This window comes from Pan troglodytes, chromosome 15 (assembly GCF_028858775.2).
Source record: "Pan troglodytes isolate AG18354 chromosome 15, NHGRI_mPanTro3-v2.0_pri, whole genome shotgun sequence".
NCBI classification, from domain to species: Eukaryota; Metazoa; Chordata; class Mammalia; order Primates; family Hominidae; genus Pan; species Pan troglodytes.
In genome coordinates, this window is record NC_072413.2 from 90,641,548 (window position 1) to 90,662,266 (window position 20,719).

The 20,719-nt window shown below is 53.2% G+C and overlaps 1 protein-coding gene across 4 annotated transcripts in view; it reads left to right on the plus strand.

Moving 5' to 3' along the window:
* RIN3 (Ras and Rab interactor 3) overlaps window positions 1–20,719 on the plus strand; it is a 175,491-nt gene that overhangs the window by 121,776 nt on the left and 32,996 nt on the right. For 2 of the 4 annotated variants that reach the window (XM_063793863.1, XM_063793864.1), the window contains exons 5-6: window positions 5,618–5,709; window positions 15,942–17,591. In XM_063793863.1, coding sequence (XP_063649933.1) covers window positions 5,618–5,709; window positions 15,942–17,591 — 1,742 coding nt within the window. The remainder of the gene's footprint in view (window positions 1–5,617; window positions 5,710–15,941; window positions 17,592–20,719) is intronic. The other 2 variants (XM_016926624.4, XM_016926625.4) reach the window with 1 other exon arrangement.

The window sequence follows — 20,719 nt, forward strand, 5'->3', positions numbered from 1 at the left end:
CTCAGCTCATTATAGGCATTGATGGAGTGTAAATAGGAGCAAGCTGCGGAAAAGGGGATCAGTTTGGTAAATTCTGTCATTTCTCCAAATATATCTACCTTGTGGCCCAGCAGACTCACATCTAGGAATGTATTCAATAGAAATACTAGCTTGAGGCTGGGCGTGGCGGCTCACACCTGTAATCCCAGCACTTCAGGAGGCTGAGGCAGGCAGATCACTTGAGGTTAGGAGTTTGAGACCAGCCTGGCCAACATAGAGAAAGCCCGTCTCTACTAAAAAATACAAAAATCAGCCGGGCATGGTGGTGCACACCTGTAGTCCCAGCTACTCGGGAGACTGAGGCAGGAGAATCGCTTGAACCCAGGAGGCGGAGGTTGCAGTGAGCTGAGATCACACCACTGCATTCCAGCCTGGGCAATAGAGGGAGAGTCTGTCTCAAAAAAGAAAAAAGGAATACTAGTTTGAGGGCAGAAAGATGATGTGCTCAATTCGTTCTTTGCAGCACAATTGGATCCAGTGGCAATTAGGAAATAATTTTTTGCTAAAAACAAGTAGTCTAGGAGTTACAAGCCTGAACCCTCCATTCAGATGCAGGCATTGTCACTTACAAGCTGTGGGATGGGGCAAGCCACTTAGTCCCTCTGTGCCCCAGTCTTCGGAGCTGCGAGATGAGTGTAAGGAAAGTACCTGCTTTGTGGAGTTGATAAGAGGATTTAAAGAGCTAATACACGTAAAGTGCTTAAAACTGCTCCTGGACACTTAGTAAGCTCTGTAATGGTTAGCATTGATGAAAGAGGAGAGAGAGGAAGACAGGAAGAAAGAGAGAGGGAGGGAAAGAGAGAGAGAAAGAAAGAAAGCTTGGATGACCATCAAAAGAAGAAAAATAGTAGCTGGGCACAGCGGCTCACGCCTGTAATCCCAACACTTTGGGAGGCCACTGTGTGGATCACCTGAAGTCAGGAGTTTGAGACCAGCCTGGCCAACATGGTGAAAACCCATCTCTACTAAAAATACAAAAATTAGCCAGGCGTGGTGGCACACGCCTGTAATCCCAGCTACTTGGGTGGCTGAGGCAGGAGAATTGCTTGGACCTGGGAGGTGGAGGTTGCAGTGAGCCCAGATCATGTCATTGTACTCCAGCCTGGGTGACAGAGCAAGACTCCATCTCAAAAAAATAAAATAAAATAAATGACAGTTATCCCATGGAATACTCTGCAGCACAGAAAAGGAAGCCAGTATACATGTATGGACTTGCTCACTATATAGATCACTTTACTGTTCAGTAGAGAAAGCAAGCTGCAGAGCAATTGATGGAACATAGTGCCATTTTTACTTTTAAAATACATGATGTGGGCCAGGCATGGTGGCTCATGCCTGTAATCCCAGCACTTTGGGAGAAGAAGGCAGGAGGATCACTTGAGGCTGGGAGTTCAAGACAGGCCTGGACAATTTAATGTGACCCTGTCTCTTCAAAAAAATTAAAAATATATAAAAAATAGTAAAATAAATGGTGTATGTGCGTGTGTGCGTGGGCACACGTATGTGTACATTAAAGAAGGGCCAGCAAGTTTACTCTCCAGAGTGTAGACCAGCAGTCCCCAACCTTTTTGGCATCAGGGACCACTTTTGTGGAAGACAATTTTTCCACGGGCCAGGGGTGGGGTGGGGATGGTTTCGGGATGATTCAAGCGCATTACGTTTATTGTGCACCTTATTTCTTTCACTATTACATTGAAATATATAATGAAATAATTATGCAACTCACCATCATGTAGTACCAATGGGAGCCCTGAGCTTGTTTTCCTGCAACTAGATGGTCCCATCTGGGGGTGATGGGAGACAGTGACAGATCATCAGGCATTAGAGTCTCAGAAGAAGCACAAAACCTAGACCCCTCACTCACATAGTTCACAGCAGGGTTCACGCTTCTATGAGAATGGAATGCTGCCGCTGATCTGACAGGAGGCGGAGCTCAGGCTGTATGCGAGCGATGGGGAGCGGCTGTCAAGACAGATGAAGCTTTGCTCACTCGCCCGCTGCTCACCTCCTGCTGTGCAGCTCGGTTCCTGACAGGCCATGGCCTAACACCAGTCTATAGCCCAGGGGTTGGGGACCCCTGGGGTAGACAGCAGGACCCTCTGGAGAAGGGAGGACCTGCACATTTTAAGCACTTTTGTATTGTATGACTTTGGCTACAGTAAATCTGTTTCTTTTCTAATTAAAAAAAATCCAACATTTTAACAAATGTTGACAATAGCACTTACATCACAGGATTGCTTCAAGGGTTAAGTGGGATAACAGGGAAAGCTCTTGGTGAGTGACTGATAAAGCTTAACAAGTGATAGTTCCTTTTCCTTAAAAAAAATGTAGTAAGTGGTTTGTGATACTGATTGAAAGTTTTGCCCTGTAGAGAATCAAATTTTATATTGGTATAGATTTTTAAATGTTTCAGTGTTTCTGTCAGAAACTTACTACTGGCTGGGGGTCTTGGGTGAGTCCCTTAACCTCCCTGAGCCTCTGTGTCCTCTGTAAAACAGAGGTACTAATGCCTGCCCTCAAGGTGCCTGTGATTTAGTAAGAATATCACTTAAAGCCTCCAAAACACCTAGCCCCACACCTGACACATAGTAGATGCTCAGCAAACACCCACGTCCTGTGTGTGCTTTCCTCTGGATGGAAGAGGTGCAGTGGTGAATTGGATGGGATGTGGAGAAGCAGAGACGCATGAGACCCTTGCACCCCAGGTCATGGAGGAAGAAGAGTCCATGGTGTGGCCTCGAAGGATGTGTAGAATCTAAGTAGACGTAGGTGCTGGGGATGAGGGGCTATTCCCTCTATGCGTAAGCTCAGAGGTGGGAAATGAGTGGGGCACACCCACTAGAGGAAGATAAGCGTGATCATTTGGGAGCCAGCAGGAGTCCCCCGAGTGTGGGGAAGGGACTGTGGAGGGCGGATGTTGGGGGTGCAAGCCGGAAAGGCAGAGCAAGGCCAGACCAGGGGAGGCCCTGGATGCTGGGGTTCGAGTCTGGGGTGTGACTGCAGCTGCAACTGCAGCAGACTGAGTAAAGTGACAAGGTGGCAGGAGGCTGTCCTGGCAGTCGGGGGGTGGGCACAGATGAGCTGAGCAGCCTCTGCTGGCTATTGTGATACACACGGCGACGGAGGAACCATTGGAAACCCCACTGACAGGCCACCACGTAACTGAAGTAAACTGAGGCAACTTGGGATGAATGTTGCCACCCTTCAAAATTAGAGCTGGGGTTAGTGGTGGTGGGGCAGGGCCTGAGATGGGAGTGCAGCACTGAGGGCCCATCCAGTCTGGCCATCAGAAGACCTCAGGTTGCAGCAGAATCACACAACAATGACAGAAGATGCCAACGTCAGCTGGCCGGTCCCCAGACCATTTGACAGTGGAGAAGCCCAAGGCCACTCCCGAGACCTGAGAAAGGGCCCAGAACCTGTGCCACAGCCTGCCCTGTCCAACTCTTCCATAAACACAAGTGTCCCAGCTCCATCGAAGCACTTCCCAAGGGGCCATGGGGGCACCTGGGAGGCCACAGAAGCCAACATCGCTGAGCAGAGGTTCCCTGGCAGGGGCCAGCCCCATCCCAGGCGGTCTCTGCTCTGCTATGCCTCCAGTTCAGCTCCTGAGTTTGGCAGGCGCCATTCAGCAAATCGCCTTGGAGCCTCGTGGTGAGTGCTAAGCACTGCGGGGCTTTGGAGACCCGGAAGGCAGCCCAGACCCGTTCCAGGAGCTCCCAGGGCTCCCAGCCTCATGTCACCAGGAAGATGAGGTGCAGACAGCAAAGCCATGAAGACCCCAGGGAGGAGGTAGCTCTGGCCGAGGCCATGGTGGGAGGCTCAGCAGATGATGGATGATGGGATTTCAGTGACTGGCATCAGGATTTGGGGAGAAGGTGGACGAAGTGTGAGCAAGGGAGGGTAGAACAGGTTGTGAAGAAAATAGTGGTGGCTGCCAGGTCTTGATAACCACTGCTGGGCACCCTCTCATCCATTCCTGTCTTCACAGAGGAGGAAATGGCCTCAGAGAACAGGGCAGGTGGGATAATGAGGAAGGAGCGGGAGACATGGCTGGAAAGGGGGTACCCAGGCCTTAAACACTAGGAAGAAACACAGAATCGGGACCACCCATCCTGGGGCCCTGGCAGTGCCACATTCCCCTTCCTGAGCGTGTGAAACAGCTCTGGGCCAAAAGTCAGGAGCCCTGGCCTCAGCACACAGTGTCTTCAACTACCATGTGGGCTGGCCACCCCTTTTCCTTTCCGGGCCCCTGTTTCCCCATTAGTCCGAACTCCTTCTGGAAGATCTCTGGAGGGAACCCTGAACAGTTCCCTGTTGTGACCAAAGTCATCAGATGGACCTGCCTGACTGTGCGTTTGCTGGGAGATGCCTGACTGTGTGCTCGTCAGAGGCTGCCCGACTGTGCGTTTGCTGGGAGATGCCTGACTGTGTGCTCGTCAGAGGCTGCCTGACTGTGCGTTTGCTGGGAGATGCCTGACTGTGTGCTCGTCAGAGGCTGCCTGACTGCGTTCGTCGGGGGCTGCCTGACTGCGTTTGCTGGGAGATGCCTGACTGTGTGCTCGTCAGAGGCTGCCTGACTGTGCGTTTGCTGGGAGATGCCTGACTGTGTGTTCATCAGGGGCTGCCTGACTGCGTTTGCTGGGAGATGCCTGACTGTGTGTTCGTCGGGGGCTGCCTGACTGTGCGTTTGCTGGGAGATGCCTGACTGTGTGTTCGTCGGGGGCTGCCTGACTGTGCGTTTGCTGGGAGATGCCTGACTGTGTGTTCGTCGGGGGCTGCCTGACTGTGCGTTTGCTGGGAGATGCCTGACTGTGTGTTCGTCGGGGGCTGCCTGACTGTGCGTTTGCTGGGAGATGCCTGACTGTGTGCTCGTCAGAGGCTGCCTGACTGTGCATTTGCTGGGAGATGCCTGACTGTGTGCTCGTCAGAGGCTGCCTGACTGTGTGTTTGTCAGGGGCTGCCTGACTGTGCGTTTGCTGGGAGATGCCTGACTGTGTGTTCATCGGGGGCTGCCTGACTGTGTTTGCTGGGAGATGCCTGACTGTGTGTTCGTCAGGGGCTGCCTGACTGTGCGTTTGCTGGGAGATGCCTGACTGTGTGTTCGTCGGGGGCTGCCTGACTGCATTTGCTGGGAGATGCCTGACTGTGTGTTCATCGGGGGCTGCCTGACTGCATTTGCTGGGAGATGCCTGACTGTGTGCTCACTGCACATCTCAGTGTGCACCAGCAAGGGTCAGAGGGCAGGGAGGGGTGGGCCACTCACTTTACCCTAAAGAATGCCTTTAGAGGAGCTGGCCTGGGCTCAGCAGTCCAGGAAAACCAAGGAGAAGCAGTGACCCCGCCCCGCCACTCCTGAGTAGGGTCTCCACCTCTCTGGGTCCCTGGTGCTGGCTCAGGACCTAGAGTTGACTTGATGCTCCTTCTGCCTCAGAGTCTGCCCCTCAGCTCCAGGGAAGCTTCCAGGCTGTATGGAGAGCCTGGCAGCCAGCAGAGATTGCCAGGGCTCTTCCTTTGTGGAGGCTGGGAATGGACACGGTGGCCCCAGACATGACTTCTGCCCCTCGTGTCTTCACAGAGACTTACTGCCCTTCACACTGCGGCTACCCCAGGCCATCCTTGAGGCCAGCAGCTTCACGGACCTTGAGACCATCGCCAACCTGGGTCTGGGTGAGTCTTCTCCGAGGGGTCAGGAGAGCTGGTGGGGCGTTAGGAACTGGGGCCCTAGGACTGCCCCAGGGGCCGCCTGTGCAGAGGGACAGCCTGAGTCCCAGCTTCCATGGGACCACCCACACCCCTGCCTCAGGCTGCTGAGCCACGTGATAGAGAGATTGTCCAGTTTCTAAAGAGTCGCCTCTATCAGCTGCCCAGGACGCCCTGAGGCCCAGCCACGTTTGGTCTAAGGGAGCAGGGCCTGGTCAGGACCAGAGAGGCTGGTGTGGTCCTGGGAGAAGCCGAGCTTTACCCCAGGGCCCTTCTGAGTGGGAGCCAGAGAGCTGGGCCTGGCAGCCACCACAGCCCTGGTCCCTCATCGGATGGAAAAGCAGCATGAATGTGACCATGAACTTGAGTGTGGCCCTCGCGGGTCCTGTCCTGTGCCCAAACAACGGACCCTAAGCACGCCCTACCCCACCCTTCCGAGTTCCTGAGGGGTAAAGAGGGGAGAGGAAAAGAAGAAGGGGAGGGAGGGCAGGGTGTGTCTGACCCCAGCACTTTCACATAATTATAGGAAGAACTCACGTTTAGTGGGCTCTTCCCATGTATGGGCGATGCCAAGTGCCCTACAAGGAGGCAATCAGCAGGTGCCCACCTAGAATTAGGGCCTCACCTTGCTGGCCCTCAGGAAGCCCAAGCATGCCAAGTCTGTAGCTGCTGAGAGGCCAGGCCACCTGCCTCTTTCAGTGTGCGTTGGGAGCAGAGAATTTTTCTTTTCTTTCTTTCTTTTTTTTTTGAAACAGGGTCTCACTTTGTTGCCCAGGTTGGAGTGCAGTGGCATGATCATGGCTTACCCCAGCCCCAACTTCCCAGGCTCAGGTGATCCTCCCACCTCCACCTCCTGAGTAGCTGGGACTATAGGCGCACACCACCATGCCTGGTTAATTTCGTATATTTTAACATGGGCTCTCCATGTTGCCCAGGCTGGTCTCAAACTCCTGGCCTCAAGCGATCCTCCCACCTTGGCCTCCCAAAGTGCTGGAATTACAGGTGTGAGCCACTGTGCCCGGCCCTGAGAATTTCTTACAGGGAAAGGGAGAGTGTGTTTCACGCAGCTGCTCAGGAGCCGCTGCAGGCCCCAGAGCCTCATAACCTGGGGCCGCCAGGTCACATTTATGAACAAAGCAGTTCATCAACGAGTCTTTAGTAAAACTCAGCCATACGTAAGGCCCATAGGACACTGTGCTCCATGGGGCTGAGCACAGTGCCCAGAACATTGGTGCCTTGTTCACCAGTGTTGATGGAATGGAAGAAACAGTGACCCAGAGGGCAGAACCAGATCACAGAGGAAGTGAGGGGCAGACCTGGAATCAAAGAAGACACCCCTTGGTTCCCAAGCCAGGACACTGTTCACCACTCAGAGGGGCCCATCAGGGGCAGCAATGCAAGAGACACCACCAGGCAGCCATGGTCAGGGGCCAGGAAGTAGGAGGAGTTCTGGTCCTTGGGTGTTAGCGCTCCATGAGCACTGACTGCGTTCTAACCTCTTTAGCTGCCATTGGCTCATCGCAGCTTCAAACAATCCTATAAAGCAAGTACTATTATTATAATTCCGCTTCTATGGCAGAGGAAACTGAGGCACAAGAGGTTAAGTCATGTCCAGTTTCACACAGCACATGGCAGAGCTTGAATGAACCCAGGCCGTTTAGCTCCCACACCTGCCATCGTCTCATGGTGCCTCTTAACTCTTTTTTTTTTTTGAGTTGGAGTCTCACTCTGTCACCCAGGCTGGAGTGCAGTGGTGCGATCTTGGCTCACTGCAACCTCCACCTCTCAGGTTCAAGCGATTCTTCTGCCTCAGCCTCCCGAGTAGCTGGGACTACAGGCGCATGCCACCACACCTGGCTAATTTTTGTATTTTTAGTAGAGACAGGGTTTCACCATATTGGTCAGGCTGGTCTTGAACTCCTGACCTCATGATCCACCCACCTCGGCCTCCCAAAGTGCTGGGATTACAGGCGTGAGCCACCACACCCGGCCGCCTCTTAGCTCTTTATCCAAATTCTTCTAGGTCTAATTTACCCAGTTATAACCCTAAGGGCAAGTTTTCAGTTGCTTTTGGGAATCAACTTGCTATTAAACTTTGCTTCCCAGAATGTTAGTTGTTGGGCTCCAACCCTCCCAGGATCTTGGATGTGGGACAGGTGACAGTTTTGTAATTTGCACTTTTGTAAGGTGCAGATGACCTCCCCCTAGGGGTTCGATGACACCGACCATTGCAGAGCACTTGGCATTGTCTTATGTCATTTTTGTGCATTTTAAAGATAGAACACTGGCTGGACACAGTGGCTCATGCCTATAATCTCAGCACTTTGGGAGGCCGAGGCGGGCAGATAACCTGAAGTCAGGAGTTCAAGACCAGCCTGGCCAATATGGTGAAACCTCGTCTCTACTAAAAATATAAAAATTAGCTGGGCATAATGGCATGTGCCTGTAATCCCAGCTACTCTGGAGGCTGAGGCAGGAGAATTGCTTGAACCTGGGAGGCGGAGATTGCAGTGAGCTGAGATTGCCCCACTGCACTCCAGCGTGGGCAACAGACTGAGACTCTGCCTCAAAAAAAAAAAAAAAGTTAGAAGATCAAGTTTTAGCTCTGCTGGGAACCTTGTGTAAAGTGCCCCAGACAAGATTTGCACCAAAGGCTTTCTGTCCTCAGCAGTTCTTGAGCAGCTATGTGAAACATGCTTTCCTTTTCCCTGAAGAAATCATCAGGGCTGGGCCTGGTGGCTCACACCTGTAAAGTGCCCCAGACAAGATTTGCACTGAGGGCTTTCTGCCTCTGAGGACAGCCTTTCTACTGCTCCTCAGCTGCACCTCCCCACCTTCTCTGTTGTTTTTGCAACGAGCAGTCAATGGCCAGTTTGCAGGCCATGTTGGTAGAGTAAGTGAGATGCATGGCCTCAGTCTATGACACATTGCTGCACCTCTTGACCCCGCTATGGGGTTTAGTCATCCCTAGGACTAACTGCCGGGAGACTCCCTACAGATTCCTCTCACCTGCAAGAGCACAGCTTCTCCTAAGACCTAGGAACACGCTTTTTTTTTTTTTTTTTTAAAGGCGATGTTCCTCCTGGAAGAACTGCATTCCTTTCTGGCACAGACAAGACCTTCTCTCCTGGGAGAGTTTGATCTCAGGCATAAGGAGGAAATGGAGAAGGGAGGTTTCCATTTGGGAAGCCAACAGCAGTTCAGATTCATCTATCAGCACTTACTTCCTAGAGAACAGGATTTAAATGGAAGCTGAGTGTGTTGCAGCTTAGGAGCTGAAGGGATCTGTGCAGACCTGGTGTCCCTGAGTGCTGAAAGACATAAAGCCAGGCTCACCACAATCATTTTCCCCTGGAGCCAAGGAAAGGTTCACTTTACAGTCATCTGAATGGCTGGAGACCCAGGGCACAAGGAGCACATCCTATCAAAGGCCAGAGACCTTGGCCCTGGCATGGGCAGGCTTGGGCCCTGCCAACCTTCATGTGAAATAGTGATAATAAATATGGAAAGAGCAGCGTTTGTCAAGGGCCCTGACACACCAGGCATTGTGCCTGGCATGTCACACATTGTTCTAGGAAGGGACTTTGGTGGCAAAGAAGTGAAACCCACTCAAACTAGCATCAAAAAGAGACTTAGAGAAAGGATGCCAGGGACCCTCTGAGAAATGGAGATGGAGGGTTAGCTGGGCTTTGTGGGCCATTGCAGCTGCTCTGTCACACGTGCCAGCCCCTGGCTCCCTGCACATGGCCTCCTTGCTGACTCAGGTTCCTACTCCCCTGCTCCCCCGACTAGCAGGGCTCTGACTCAGCTCGCAGCCCCACCTGACCACTGTTCTTCATTCAGATTGTCCAAGGAGAACCAGATGATCCCTGGCCAGCCTAGTGATGAGGCCCTGTGAGCCAGGGGTTACCTTGTATAGTCAGCATTTCAGGGAAGACCAAAAGGACAATGGGAGGCAAATTCATTGCCACATGCCCACACATACATTATCTCATTTATCTACGTAAAAGCCCGTTTTACAGATAAGGAAATGGAAAGTTAAGGAGTCTAAAGGGTTTATTCAGCTATAAAAAGGAATGAAGTGCAGGGACTGACACATGGTGCAGCATGGAATAACCTGGAAAACATGCTAAGTGAAGGGAGCTGATACAAAAGACCACATATGCTACAGTTCCATTTGAATAAAATGTCTAGAATAGGCAAATCCATAGAGACAGAAAGCAGATTGGCGATTGCCAGGGGCTGGATAGAAAGGGGAATGGAGAGTGACTGCTAAATAGGCATGGGCTTTCTTTTGGGGTGATAAAAAATGCCCTAAAGGCCGGGCGCAGTGGCTCACGCCTGTAATCCCAGAACTGTGGGAGGCCAAGGCGGGCAGATCACGAGGTCAGGAGTTTGAGATCAGCCTGGACAACATGGTGAAACCCCATCTTTACTAAAAATTCAAAGATTAGCCGGGCTTGATGTCACATGCCTATAATCCTAACCTCAGGAGGTTGAGGCAGGAGAATCACTTGAACTCGGGAAGTGGAGATTGCAGTGAGCCAAGATCATGCCATTGCACTCCAGCCTGGGTGACAGAACGAGACTCTCTCTCAAAAAAAAAAAAAAAAAGCTCTAAAATTGATTGCGGTGAGAGTTGCACAACTCAGTGAATACACTGAAAAACACGGGCATGTTTTTTAAATGAGTGAACTCTGTGGTATGGGAGTGGTATCTCAATAAAGCTATTATCCAGAGAGAGAAAGAGAGATCGACTAAAGGGCTTCCTCATTTTGGGATGTAAACAAAAGCTGAATTCATACTCAGGGCTTGCTTAGTTTGAACTCCGTGCTCTGCCTGCGCTATGCCCTGATTCTCAGCCAGCCTTGCTCACCACTTCCCGCCCCTCGGCCCTTTCCTCCACTTGCCGTGCCTGCAGTGGAAAACAGCATGGCGCCCTTTTGCCAAGGAAGCCTGGATTTGGCATTGGGATAGGCAGGGTAGTGGGCCCCACCCTCTGCACCATGCCCTCCACATGCCCGCCATGTGCTGCTTTTTCTTATGACACTTTTTCGTCTTATAATAAAAGTCAAGCAAGTTGTGTTTGTTTGTTTGTTGTTTGAGATGGAGTCTCACTCTTTTTGCCCAGGCTGGAGTGCAGTGGCACGATCTCAGCTCACTGCTACCTCTGCCTCCCGGGTTTAAACGATTCTCCTGCCTCAGCCTCTGGAGTAGAGTAGCTGGGATTGCAGGCACCTGCCACCACGCCTGACTAATTTTTGTATTTTTAGTAGAGATGGAGTTTCACCATGTTGACCAGGCTGGTCTTGAACTCCTGACCTCAGGTGATCCGGCCCGCCTCGGCCTCCCAAAGTGCTGGGATTACAGGCGTGAGCCACAGCTCCCGGCCATGTGTGTTTGTTTTTAACTGACAAGACCAGAAAAGCCTGAGGATGAAAACCACATATAATCTCACCCCTGCTGCAAGTTCGGGGTGTGTTTCCTTCCAGTTTCTTTTCCTTAATACACCTAGACGCAACTGAAAATACAGTTTTGGTTTCTTGCCTTCTGATTTTGTGCGAAAATATTTGTGACTTTCAGTTTTTTCCCTAGAGCCCAGAGCCAAGGAATGTCTAGTTAAGGCTAAAGATTTACTGGGTTTCCAGTCCGCTGGATGATCTTGTAGTTACGGGAAGTTCATGAGGCATATGTGTTTCTTATCATTAGTGTCATCAGTTTTATTTGTTTGGCATGCCACTCGTTTTCCTATGAGAAGAATGCAACAAATGTCCAAAGAGTTGCACCAGGCCTGCTGTTGAGATAGGGATGATGTTGCTGAAACTCAGCTATTGACTTGCAGGCCGAGTGCCATGTGATGGCTCACAGTGTGCCTTCATGAGCCGACGTAAGAAAGTCCAAATTCGGACTTGGAAAAGCCAGCGTTCGAAAGTGCAGGCTATATAAGGTGTAATCTTGGACTTTAAGAGCTTACCAGTTAGTCAAGGCCAGAAAACTAACATAAGGAGGAGCAATTCAGCCCTCAACTATATTCAGCAGTTGATTATAAGTGTCCAAGGAATTTAGAGAATAGGGATTACTCGCAGTGGTTTTCAAACATGTTACAGTGTGTGTGTGTTTAATACTTTAAAAATATGTTTAGGAAAGGCATCTGTTCCGTGGCTCTTCCAAGTTTGCTTATAACTTGCTTTTTCCTTTACATCAGATGATGAGCATTTTCCTAGTTATTAATAATTCATTGAAAACTTGACTTTGACTGACTGTTTAACAGCCTCTGTCTTTGGGATGCCACATGAATATTTATTCACTGGCCTTGTTGGATTTTTTAGTGTTTCCGTGGCATCTGGAACACTTTGCCTTTACTCATCCCCTTCCTGTCCTGCCACCAGCCCCAAGCTCCCCAGGGGTAGAGTCTGAGTTTGCCCTCAGGACCTACAGCCCAGCCTGTGATGTGGCCCAGGTTCTCTGAGGGTAGAAAGAGTGGGCATCTGGCAAGAGGTGTCCCCAGCCAACACTCAACAGGCCTTGGGGCCAGCAAAATCGTGGCCTCAGTCTGAGGCCAGGGCAAGGATGGGCCCTTCTTTAGGGGAACTCCTGCAGCAGAGCCAAGGCTCAGTATGGTGCCTTTGGGGACTGGACCCCACAGCTTTGCCAACCAAACCACTAGGATTGCATGACACAGGGTTCCGTTTCTCCCCTGGCCTTGGCGTTCTCAGGCTGCAGAGAAAGTTACTCATTTCCCTTTTTTTTGTTTTTTTTTGTTTGTTTGTTTTTTTTTTTTTTTTTTTGGAGCATAAAGCCCTGCAATGCCACTGTGGTTCCCTAACAGGCCCCAAGACCCCAGGATGCAGCCCATTAGCTCCTGGCTTCCCCCACTCCTTGGAGTCACATTGGCTTTGAGACCTTTGCCCTGCCAGGGTTTGCCAGGGTGCAAACCCCAGGCCTGTCTTGGGGCAGGGAAGCTGTGTCCCAGGTACCCAGGCCGAGAGCCTATTTGCCTGAACCCGTGTCTGCTCTGTTCCTGCCAAAATCCACACCTGAGCAATGGGAAATGTTGTCTTGTGTTCTGTGCCTAATGGAGCCATCCTGTCCCGTGGCAGGCTGCCCGGCTGGTGGCCCATCCGTTTATGGGGCTCCTCTGCCCTCCTTCCTGCCTCCTCTCACTGTCTTGTCTTTACACATCCTCCCGTGGTTCAGGTTGTCCCCATCTTGCCATTGAAACTAACCTTGCCTGTGTCCCCTTCCTCAGAGGCCTGACTCTCCACTCTGGCTAAGCTAATCTACTCATGGGTGCCAAGGGGCTGACATTGGGCCCCTGCTCTGGGCCAAGCACTGTCTCAGGTGCTGGGAATACTCAGACAGCTGAAAGATTTGACTGCCTTCTGGAAACTCTGAGTCTGGTAGGAAAGTCAGGCAAAAAACAGAGAATTACAGTCCCAGTGATGGTCACTGCTGTCACAGGCATATCAGAGCTGCAGGAACACAGGCAGGATGGGCAAGGCCTGAGCATATCAGGGAGGCGCTACCAGACAGGTCGCATTTGACCTGAGCCCTGAAGGATGAGTAAGCATTAGCCAGGTGGAGAGGGTGGGAAAAGGATTCCATGCAGAGGGAATAGCATTAGCCAAGACCTGCTGGTGGGGCAGCGCATGGCACGTGGAGGAAGGAGTGAACGGCAGATAGAGTGGAGTGAAGACTCGGTAGATGATGCCAGAGAAGATGTGCAGGGGCCAGGTCCTGCAGACTCGAATGCCAGGCTAAAGGGTTGCAAGCGATTCTCTACAGAGAACCACCAAGGGCCTGCCGTATGCCCAGCCCAGGACCCCAGGAGGAGAATGGAGCAGAGGGGGCGGCTACAGCTGTGATCTGGGTGAGCAGTCATGGGGTGTCCCGGCGCCAGTGGGCAGTTCTATATGTTATCTACCCCCATGACACCACCTTCACCCACAGGAAGAGTCTGGAGGTGGGCACCGGGGGTCTCAGCTCACATGTGGGGCTGCTGCCCAGTTACCCTGGGATCAGTCTGGCTGCCTGCTTCTCCTTGCTAGGAAAACTCCCAAGGAGGCAACTTTGTTGGGCCTGTGTAGACATGGGCACAGTGCTTCAAACACTCACTCCAGGGGCCTGTGTAGACATGGGCACAGTGCTTCAAACACTCACTCCAGGGGCCTGGGTAGACATGGGCACAGTGCTTCAAACACTCACTGCAGGGGCCAGAACATGTATGTACTCGAGGCAAGGTGCCTGGGAGAGTGAGGCATACATGGAGGAGCCATGAGCTGCCCAAGAAAGCAAAGGGCCCCGGCAGTCACAAAGAGCAGCTCGTCCAGGCCCTGGGAGAGGCCGCTCTGGATACCATGTCCTCGGTGACTGTGATGGGCACAGAGCTTTGCACATTGGAAAGAGTCACAGGAAAGGTTGTCATGCTTGTTAGTGTGATGAGACCTGGTCTCTCTCCACTGGCTGTGATATTCAGGCAGCCAGACACAGGGTATCTGCCCAGGACAGGGCTGGGGGGTGCACCTCAGAGGGGTGCACACAGCTGGTGGGTCGCAGTTAACTTCCGGTCTGTTTCTTCAGTCCCTTTGTCCTGGAAAGGCACCTGCTTACCCTGATTGCATTGGTGACCCCAGCCAGCAAGATGGCAAATGCCTACATCCCTGATAGTGCCCACCTCTTAGAGCGAGCACACGCTTGGCTGCTCCAGGCCATCTTGTGAGGTCTCCTTTCAACATCAAGAGCCTGTTGTGTTGTTGCCACATCCTGAGTTCTGGGCTGCAAGCCACCCTGCTACTCACTGATGCCGGGAGAGCAACCAAAATATGGGAAGTGTCGCAAGTTCCTATGAAGGAAGGCCGCCTAACACGGAGGCTAAACACACAGGCTGTAGAACCAGCCCGACCTGGTCAAATCCCAGCGTCTCACTCCCCGATCCGGTGACATAGGGCGAGTGCTTTCATGTTTCTGAGCCTCTTACCCTCATCTGTGAACTGGGGGCAAGGCCTATGATCAGGGGTCGGCAAGATAACCCAGGTAAAGCAAGGAGCCCGTGGGCTCACGCGCAGCAAGAACGCCATGGATGTTTGCTCCTCTGATTATCCTTGATGTTATTTTCCATAGTTTTCTTAAGGGTGAATTCCTCCCAGGAGTGAAGAGCCCTGGGTGAAAGGCTGGCTGCACCAATTCACAAGGAACTCTGCATCTACCTGGGTCATCCTCTATCCAGCTCCAAACCTAGCAGGCTGAACAAGACCTGGGACCCTTGTTTCTCTCCAGGAGGAAGCTTGAGTGAACGCAGGGTGGCCTATGCACTGACTGCAATTGTTCCCAAGATGTAGCATCCCTGTGTGCTCTTTGGAGGGTCCTGAGCCTCCGTCAGATGCTTGGCAGAGTGTGGTCCCCACGGATCAAGATTGCCTGTCCCTAGCCTGCTTTGGTGGCCACAGCCATGACTGAGCCCCTGGGGACTGGGTCAGTAGAGAGGCACACACTGGAACTCAGCTCTGCGGTGCAGGAGCCTTGGCTTCCCCTGACTGGGGCAGACGACCAGCTTCTTATTTTAAGCTCGAGATTGACTGGAGTCAGAATCACTTTGTGGTGGGTGGCTGCTCCCCGCTTGGACAGCTGGGTCTGATCTCGCTGGCCACAATCCATAGGTTCGTCCTTCCCACATATAATAACCATAGAGGCCAAAACAGGCCCAATGTTCCTTCCTCCTCGCATGCCTGTGATGTGTGTACTGTTGTGACCCCATTTTAGGGATGACTAGACTGAGGCCTAGGAAGGTCAAACCACCTGCCCCAGAGCACCCAGCTGGTTGGCCGCAGGAATTCCAGGCCTTCCGTCCCCTGTGCTCTCACCATGGCTTCCCCACGGCTCCAGAGCACAGTGTTGTCACCCCCCACCCTGTGTCATCAATGCCCTCCAATGTGGGCTCTCACACCAAGGAAGAGAACTGAAGCTGAGCTTATCACATCACCCCCGGCCCCACCCTACACTGCTGGGGAGGACTGAGTGGGGCTTCCCCTCTAGAGGCAGGAAGTGGTGGGAGAGGTTTGAAAGCGTCCAAGAGGGGAAAACAACCTCGGAGTAGTGAAGCAAATGCCTTGAACAGCCCTCCCACCCGTGGACCCCGCCCAGCACAGCAACACCTAGTCCCTGGCACAGACTGACCCCCTGCCCCTCTCTTGCTTCCACAGGTTTCTGGGACTCCTCGCTGAATCCTCCACAAGAAAGAGGGAAGCCAGCAGAGCCCCCAAGAGACCGGGCCCCCGGATTCCCCCTAGTCTCCAGCCTCAGGCCCACAGCCCATGACGCAAACTGTGCCTGTGAAATCGAGCTGTCGGTAGGAAATGACCGCCTGTGGTTTGTGAATCCTATTTTCATCGAGGACTGCAGCAGCACCCTGCCCACCGACCAGCCACCTCTTGGAAATTGCCCTGCACGCCCTTTGCCGCCCACCTCTGATGCTACCTCACCCACCTCCAGGTGGGCCCCACGCCGCCCACCACCCCCTCCCCCAGTGCTGCCCCTGCAGCCCTGCAGCCCAGCCCAGCCCCCTCTGCTCCCTGCTCTTGCCCCCGCCCCTGCCTGTCCTTTGCCCACCTCTCCCCCAGTGCCTGCCCCCCACGTCACACCCCATGCCCCAGGTCCCCCAGACCATCCGAACCAGCCGCCCATGACGACCTGCGAGAGACTCCCATGCCCCACTGCAGGCCTGGGCCCCCTCAGGGAGGAAGCGATGAAGCCAGGGGCAGCCTCCAGTCCCTTGCAGCAGGCCCCCGCCCCGCCACTGCCTGCGAAGAAGAACCTTCCCACTGCCCCTCCCAGACGCCGCGTTTCCGAGAGGGTGTCCTTAGAAGACCAAAGTCCAGGGATGGCGGCAGAGGGGGACCAGCTCAGCCTGCCTCCCCAAGGGACCTCAGACGGCCCTGAGGACACACCCCGGGAGAGCACGGAGCAAGGCCAGGACACAGAGGTGAAAGCCAGCGATCCCGACAGCATGCCGGAGCTGCCCAGGACGGCCAAACAACCCCCAGTCCCGCCCCCCAGGAAAAAACGGATCTCTCGACAACTGGCCTCGACCCTCCCAGCTCCCTTAGAGAACGCTGAGCTCTGCACACAGACTTTGGCCTTGGAGACACCCACGCCGGGTCCACCCAGAGAGGGCCAAAGCCCTGCTTCTCAGGCTGGGAATCAGCACCCTCCTGCCCAGGCCACTGCCCATTCCCAGAGCTCTCCAGAGTTCAAGGGCTCCCTGGCCTCCCTCTCAGACAGCTTGGGGGTGTCTGTCATGGCCACCGACCAGGACTCCTACTCCACCAGCAGCACGGAGGAGGAGCTGGAGCAGTTCAGCAGCCCCAGCGTGAAGAAGAAGCCCTCCATGATCCTGGGCAAGGCTCGGCACCGGCTGAGCTTCGCCAGTTTCAGCAGCATGTTCCACGCTTTCCTCTCCAACAACCGCAAGCTGTACAAGAAGGTGGTGGAGCTGGCGCAGGACAAGGCCTCGTACTTTGGCAGCCTGGTGCAGGACTACAAGGTGTACAGCCTGGAGATGATGGCGCGCCAGACCTCCAGCACGGAGATGCTGCAGGAGATTCGCACCATGATGACCCAGCTCAAGAGCTACCTGCTGCAGAGCACCGAGCTCAAGGCCCTGGTGGACCCTGCCCTGCACTCCGAGGAGGAGCTCGGTCAGTGCCCTGGGAGGAGGTGGCAGGGAAGAGAGGGCGGTGGGGCTCACAGACTCAGGAACCCCTTAGGACAAAAGAGGCCTATGCAGTGGACGCTGTTGGTGCCCACCCCCCATCCCTTCCTGGGCACCAGGAACTTTCTCTGGCTGCTGCAAGGTAGGCTGCTAATGGTGCCCGGCTCCCCCACTTTCCTAGAGAATTGACCTTGACTGTATAGGATCTGTATTATCTGCACCCTCTCTTCCACCATCAGGGGCCCACTGCCAATTACTCCCTGCCATGGGGGACAAAGACTGGCCCCTTGGCCTCAAGCAGGACCACTGTGTGGTGCAGTTTATGCTCCAGGGCCCGGCGAGATCTGGCTGAGGCTGAGAGTTCATCCTTGCTCAAGCTCGCTCTGCGGCTTCCCACTGCTCTCACTCTCTGTCTTCTGAGAGTCTCCACAGTGAAATCATATGCACCCAGATCCCTCTTTCACGCTTTGCTTTCAGGGAACCAGCCCAAAACAGCTCACTCCTCTGACCACCCCTTCTAAAGTAGCCCCTAGCCTTCCCCACCCTCACCAGCCTCGAATCCAATAATTATCAAAGCTTTTTCCGATTGTGGTTCATGGTGAGAAGTAGTTGTGAACAACCACACGCCTACGTATATTAAAAATATTCAGGCCAGGCGCACTGGCTCAAGCCTATAATCCCAGCACTCTGGGAGGCCAAGGCAGGAGGATCGCTTGAGCCCAGGAGTTCGAGACCAGCCTGGGCAACATGGCAAAACCCCGTCTCTACAAAAAATACAAAAATTAGCCAGGCATGGAGGCACGCACCTGTAGTCTCATCTATTTGGGAGGCTGAGGCAGGAGGATTGCTTGAGCCCTGAAGGCCAAGGCTGCAAAGAACCAACATCCTGCCACTGTACTCCAGTCTGGGTGACAGAGCGAAACCCTGTCTCAAAAAGAAAAAAATAGCTGGGCGTGGTGGCTCATGCCTGTAATCTCAGCACTTTGGGAGGCTGAGGTGGGTGGATCACTTGAGGTCAAGAGTTCGAGACCAGCCTGGCCAACATGGTGAAACCCCGTCTCTACTAAAAATACAAAAATTAGCCAGGTGTGGTGGCGCATGCCTATAATCCCAGCTACTCGGGAGGCTGAGGCAGAAGAATTGCTTGAACCTGGGAGGCAGAGGTTGCAGTGAGCCGAGATTGTGCCATTGCGCTCCAGCCTGGGCAACAAGAGCAAAACTCTGTCTAAAAAAAAAAAAAAGAAAAGAAAAGAAAAAAATACATTCTGTCAGTTTACACTGCTGTAGCCAAAAAGTGGTTGCTAAACATTGAGCTGCTTCTGAGCTAGTTGGTAAATAGTTACTGCCCCAGCCGTCCCCTGGTGTCCCTAAGCCTCTCCTTCCCCACCCAATAATGAAAGAGTCAGTGCTGGGTACAGTAAGGGACACGTGAGCCTCTGAACACAGTAGCTTCGTAGTGAATGTTTCTTAGAAAAGGAGCTTCAGGTGTTCCTTTCCCAGGGCTACTGGATTTTGCTAGCAGACTCCTGAAAACGAATAGGTTTGCCAGGCCACAGGATTCATGATGGCGTTTCAGGTGTGGTGAGGGGTGATGGGATTGAGATCTGAGGCCAGTGCTGTGTGTGTGTCTGCACAGGGCCCTGTAAGCAGATAGTCGACAAAGAGTTATTGGGCACCCAACTCCGCATCAGGTGCTGGCTCAGATATAGAGACAGAGGTGAGCAAAGCACTCAAAAGTTTCTGCCTGCAGGGAGCTTACGGTCTATCAGAGGTGACAGGCAATCAGCAAGAAGGATGAGTAGGGCCGGGTGCAGTGGCTCATGCCTGTAATCCCAGCACGTTGGGAGGCGGGTGGATCACCTAAGGTCAGGAGTTTGAGACCAGCCTGGCCAACATGGTGAAACCCCGTCTCTACTGAAAATACAAAAATTAGCCAGGTGTGGCGGCGCACACCTGTAATCCCAGCTACTCAGGAGGCTGAGGCAGGAGAATTGCTTGAACCAGGGAGGCAGAGGTTGCAGTGAGCCCAGATTGTGCCACTGCACTCCAGCCTGGGCAACAGAGCGAGACTTTGTCTCAAAAAAATAAAAGTTAAAAAAAAAAATAGAAAAATTAACTGGGCATGGTGGTGTGTGCCTGTAGTCCCAGTTACTCAGGTGGCTGAGGCACAAGAATTGCTTGAATCCAGGAGGCGGAGATTGCAGTGAGCCGAGATTGTGCCACTGCACTCCAGCCTGGGCAATAGAGCGAGACTCCGTCTCAAGAAGGAAAGAGAGAGACAGAGAGACAGAGAGAGAGAGAGAGAGAAGAGTAAAGTATAGTGTAAGGAGACACATTAGTGAGTGCATGTGGATGGAATTGAGGTCAGGAGGCTGTTGGGGGGCAGGACCCCAAGGACCTTGTGAGCCTCTCTATCAACCTGACTTTTCCCGTATGTGAGATGGGGTCGTGCAGGGTTCACGTCCAAGGGTGAGTGACCTCACTCACATGTGAACAACATCACTCTGGCCGTCACACCTAGTGGGAGCAGAGAGACTCAGACTCAGTGTGAGGCTACTGTCAGAGCCAAGGTGAGCAGTGAAGGTGGCTGAGACCAGGACGGAGGCAGCACAGATGGGGAGACATGATTGGACTCTGCCTGTTGTGAAGCTGGAGCCACAGCACTGGCTGGAGGCTGGATGCAGGAGTGGTAGAGGGGAGGTAGGATGTGGACAAGCATTGCCGTCCCTGGGAGGACACAGCGTCCATCCTGGGGCAGGCAGTGGGGAGGAGTTGAGGAGTTCAGTTTGGGACATGACACTGGAGATGCTTATTAGACACCAGGTGGGGAGGTCGAGCGGGCCATGGAGGGCTGAGTCTGCAGTTCTGGGGCTAAAGAGAGATGTCTGGGAACTGTCAGCACAAAAGGAGCCATGAGACTGGATGAGATCATCCAGTCTGGGTGTGAGGACTGAGCCACAGGCACCGTGCAGACCAGGAGGACATAGAAGGGCATGGGAGGACGTGGAAGGACATGGGAAACTCCAAGTGGCCCAGAGGAAACTGTGGTCAGCCCTGCCTTCCAGAGTTGGGGGAGTGTAAGAGCTGAGGCCCAAAGGAGGAGTCAGGGATGCTAAGCCGTGGAAAGGGTAGTGGAAGGACTTTCCTTCTGGAAAGGGATGACAGCGTGGACAAAGGCCGAGAGGTGGGGAACGAGGCTGGCGGATCATGGGCCATTCACACAGGCAGTGAAAGTCAGCCTGAGGATTTAGCCCAGAGGTGATGGAGGCC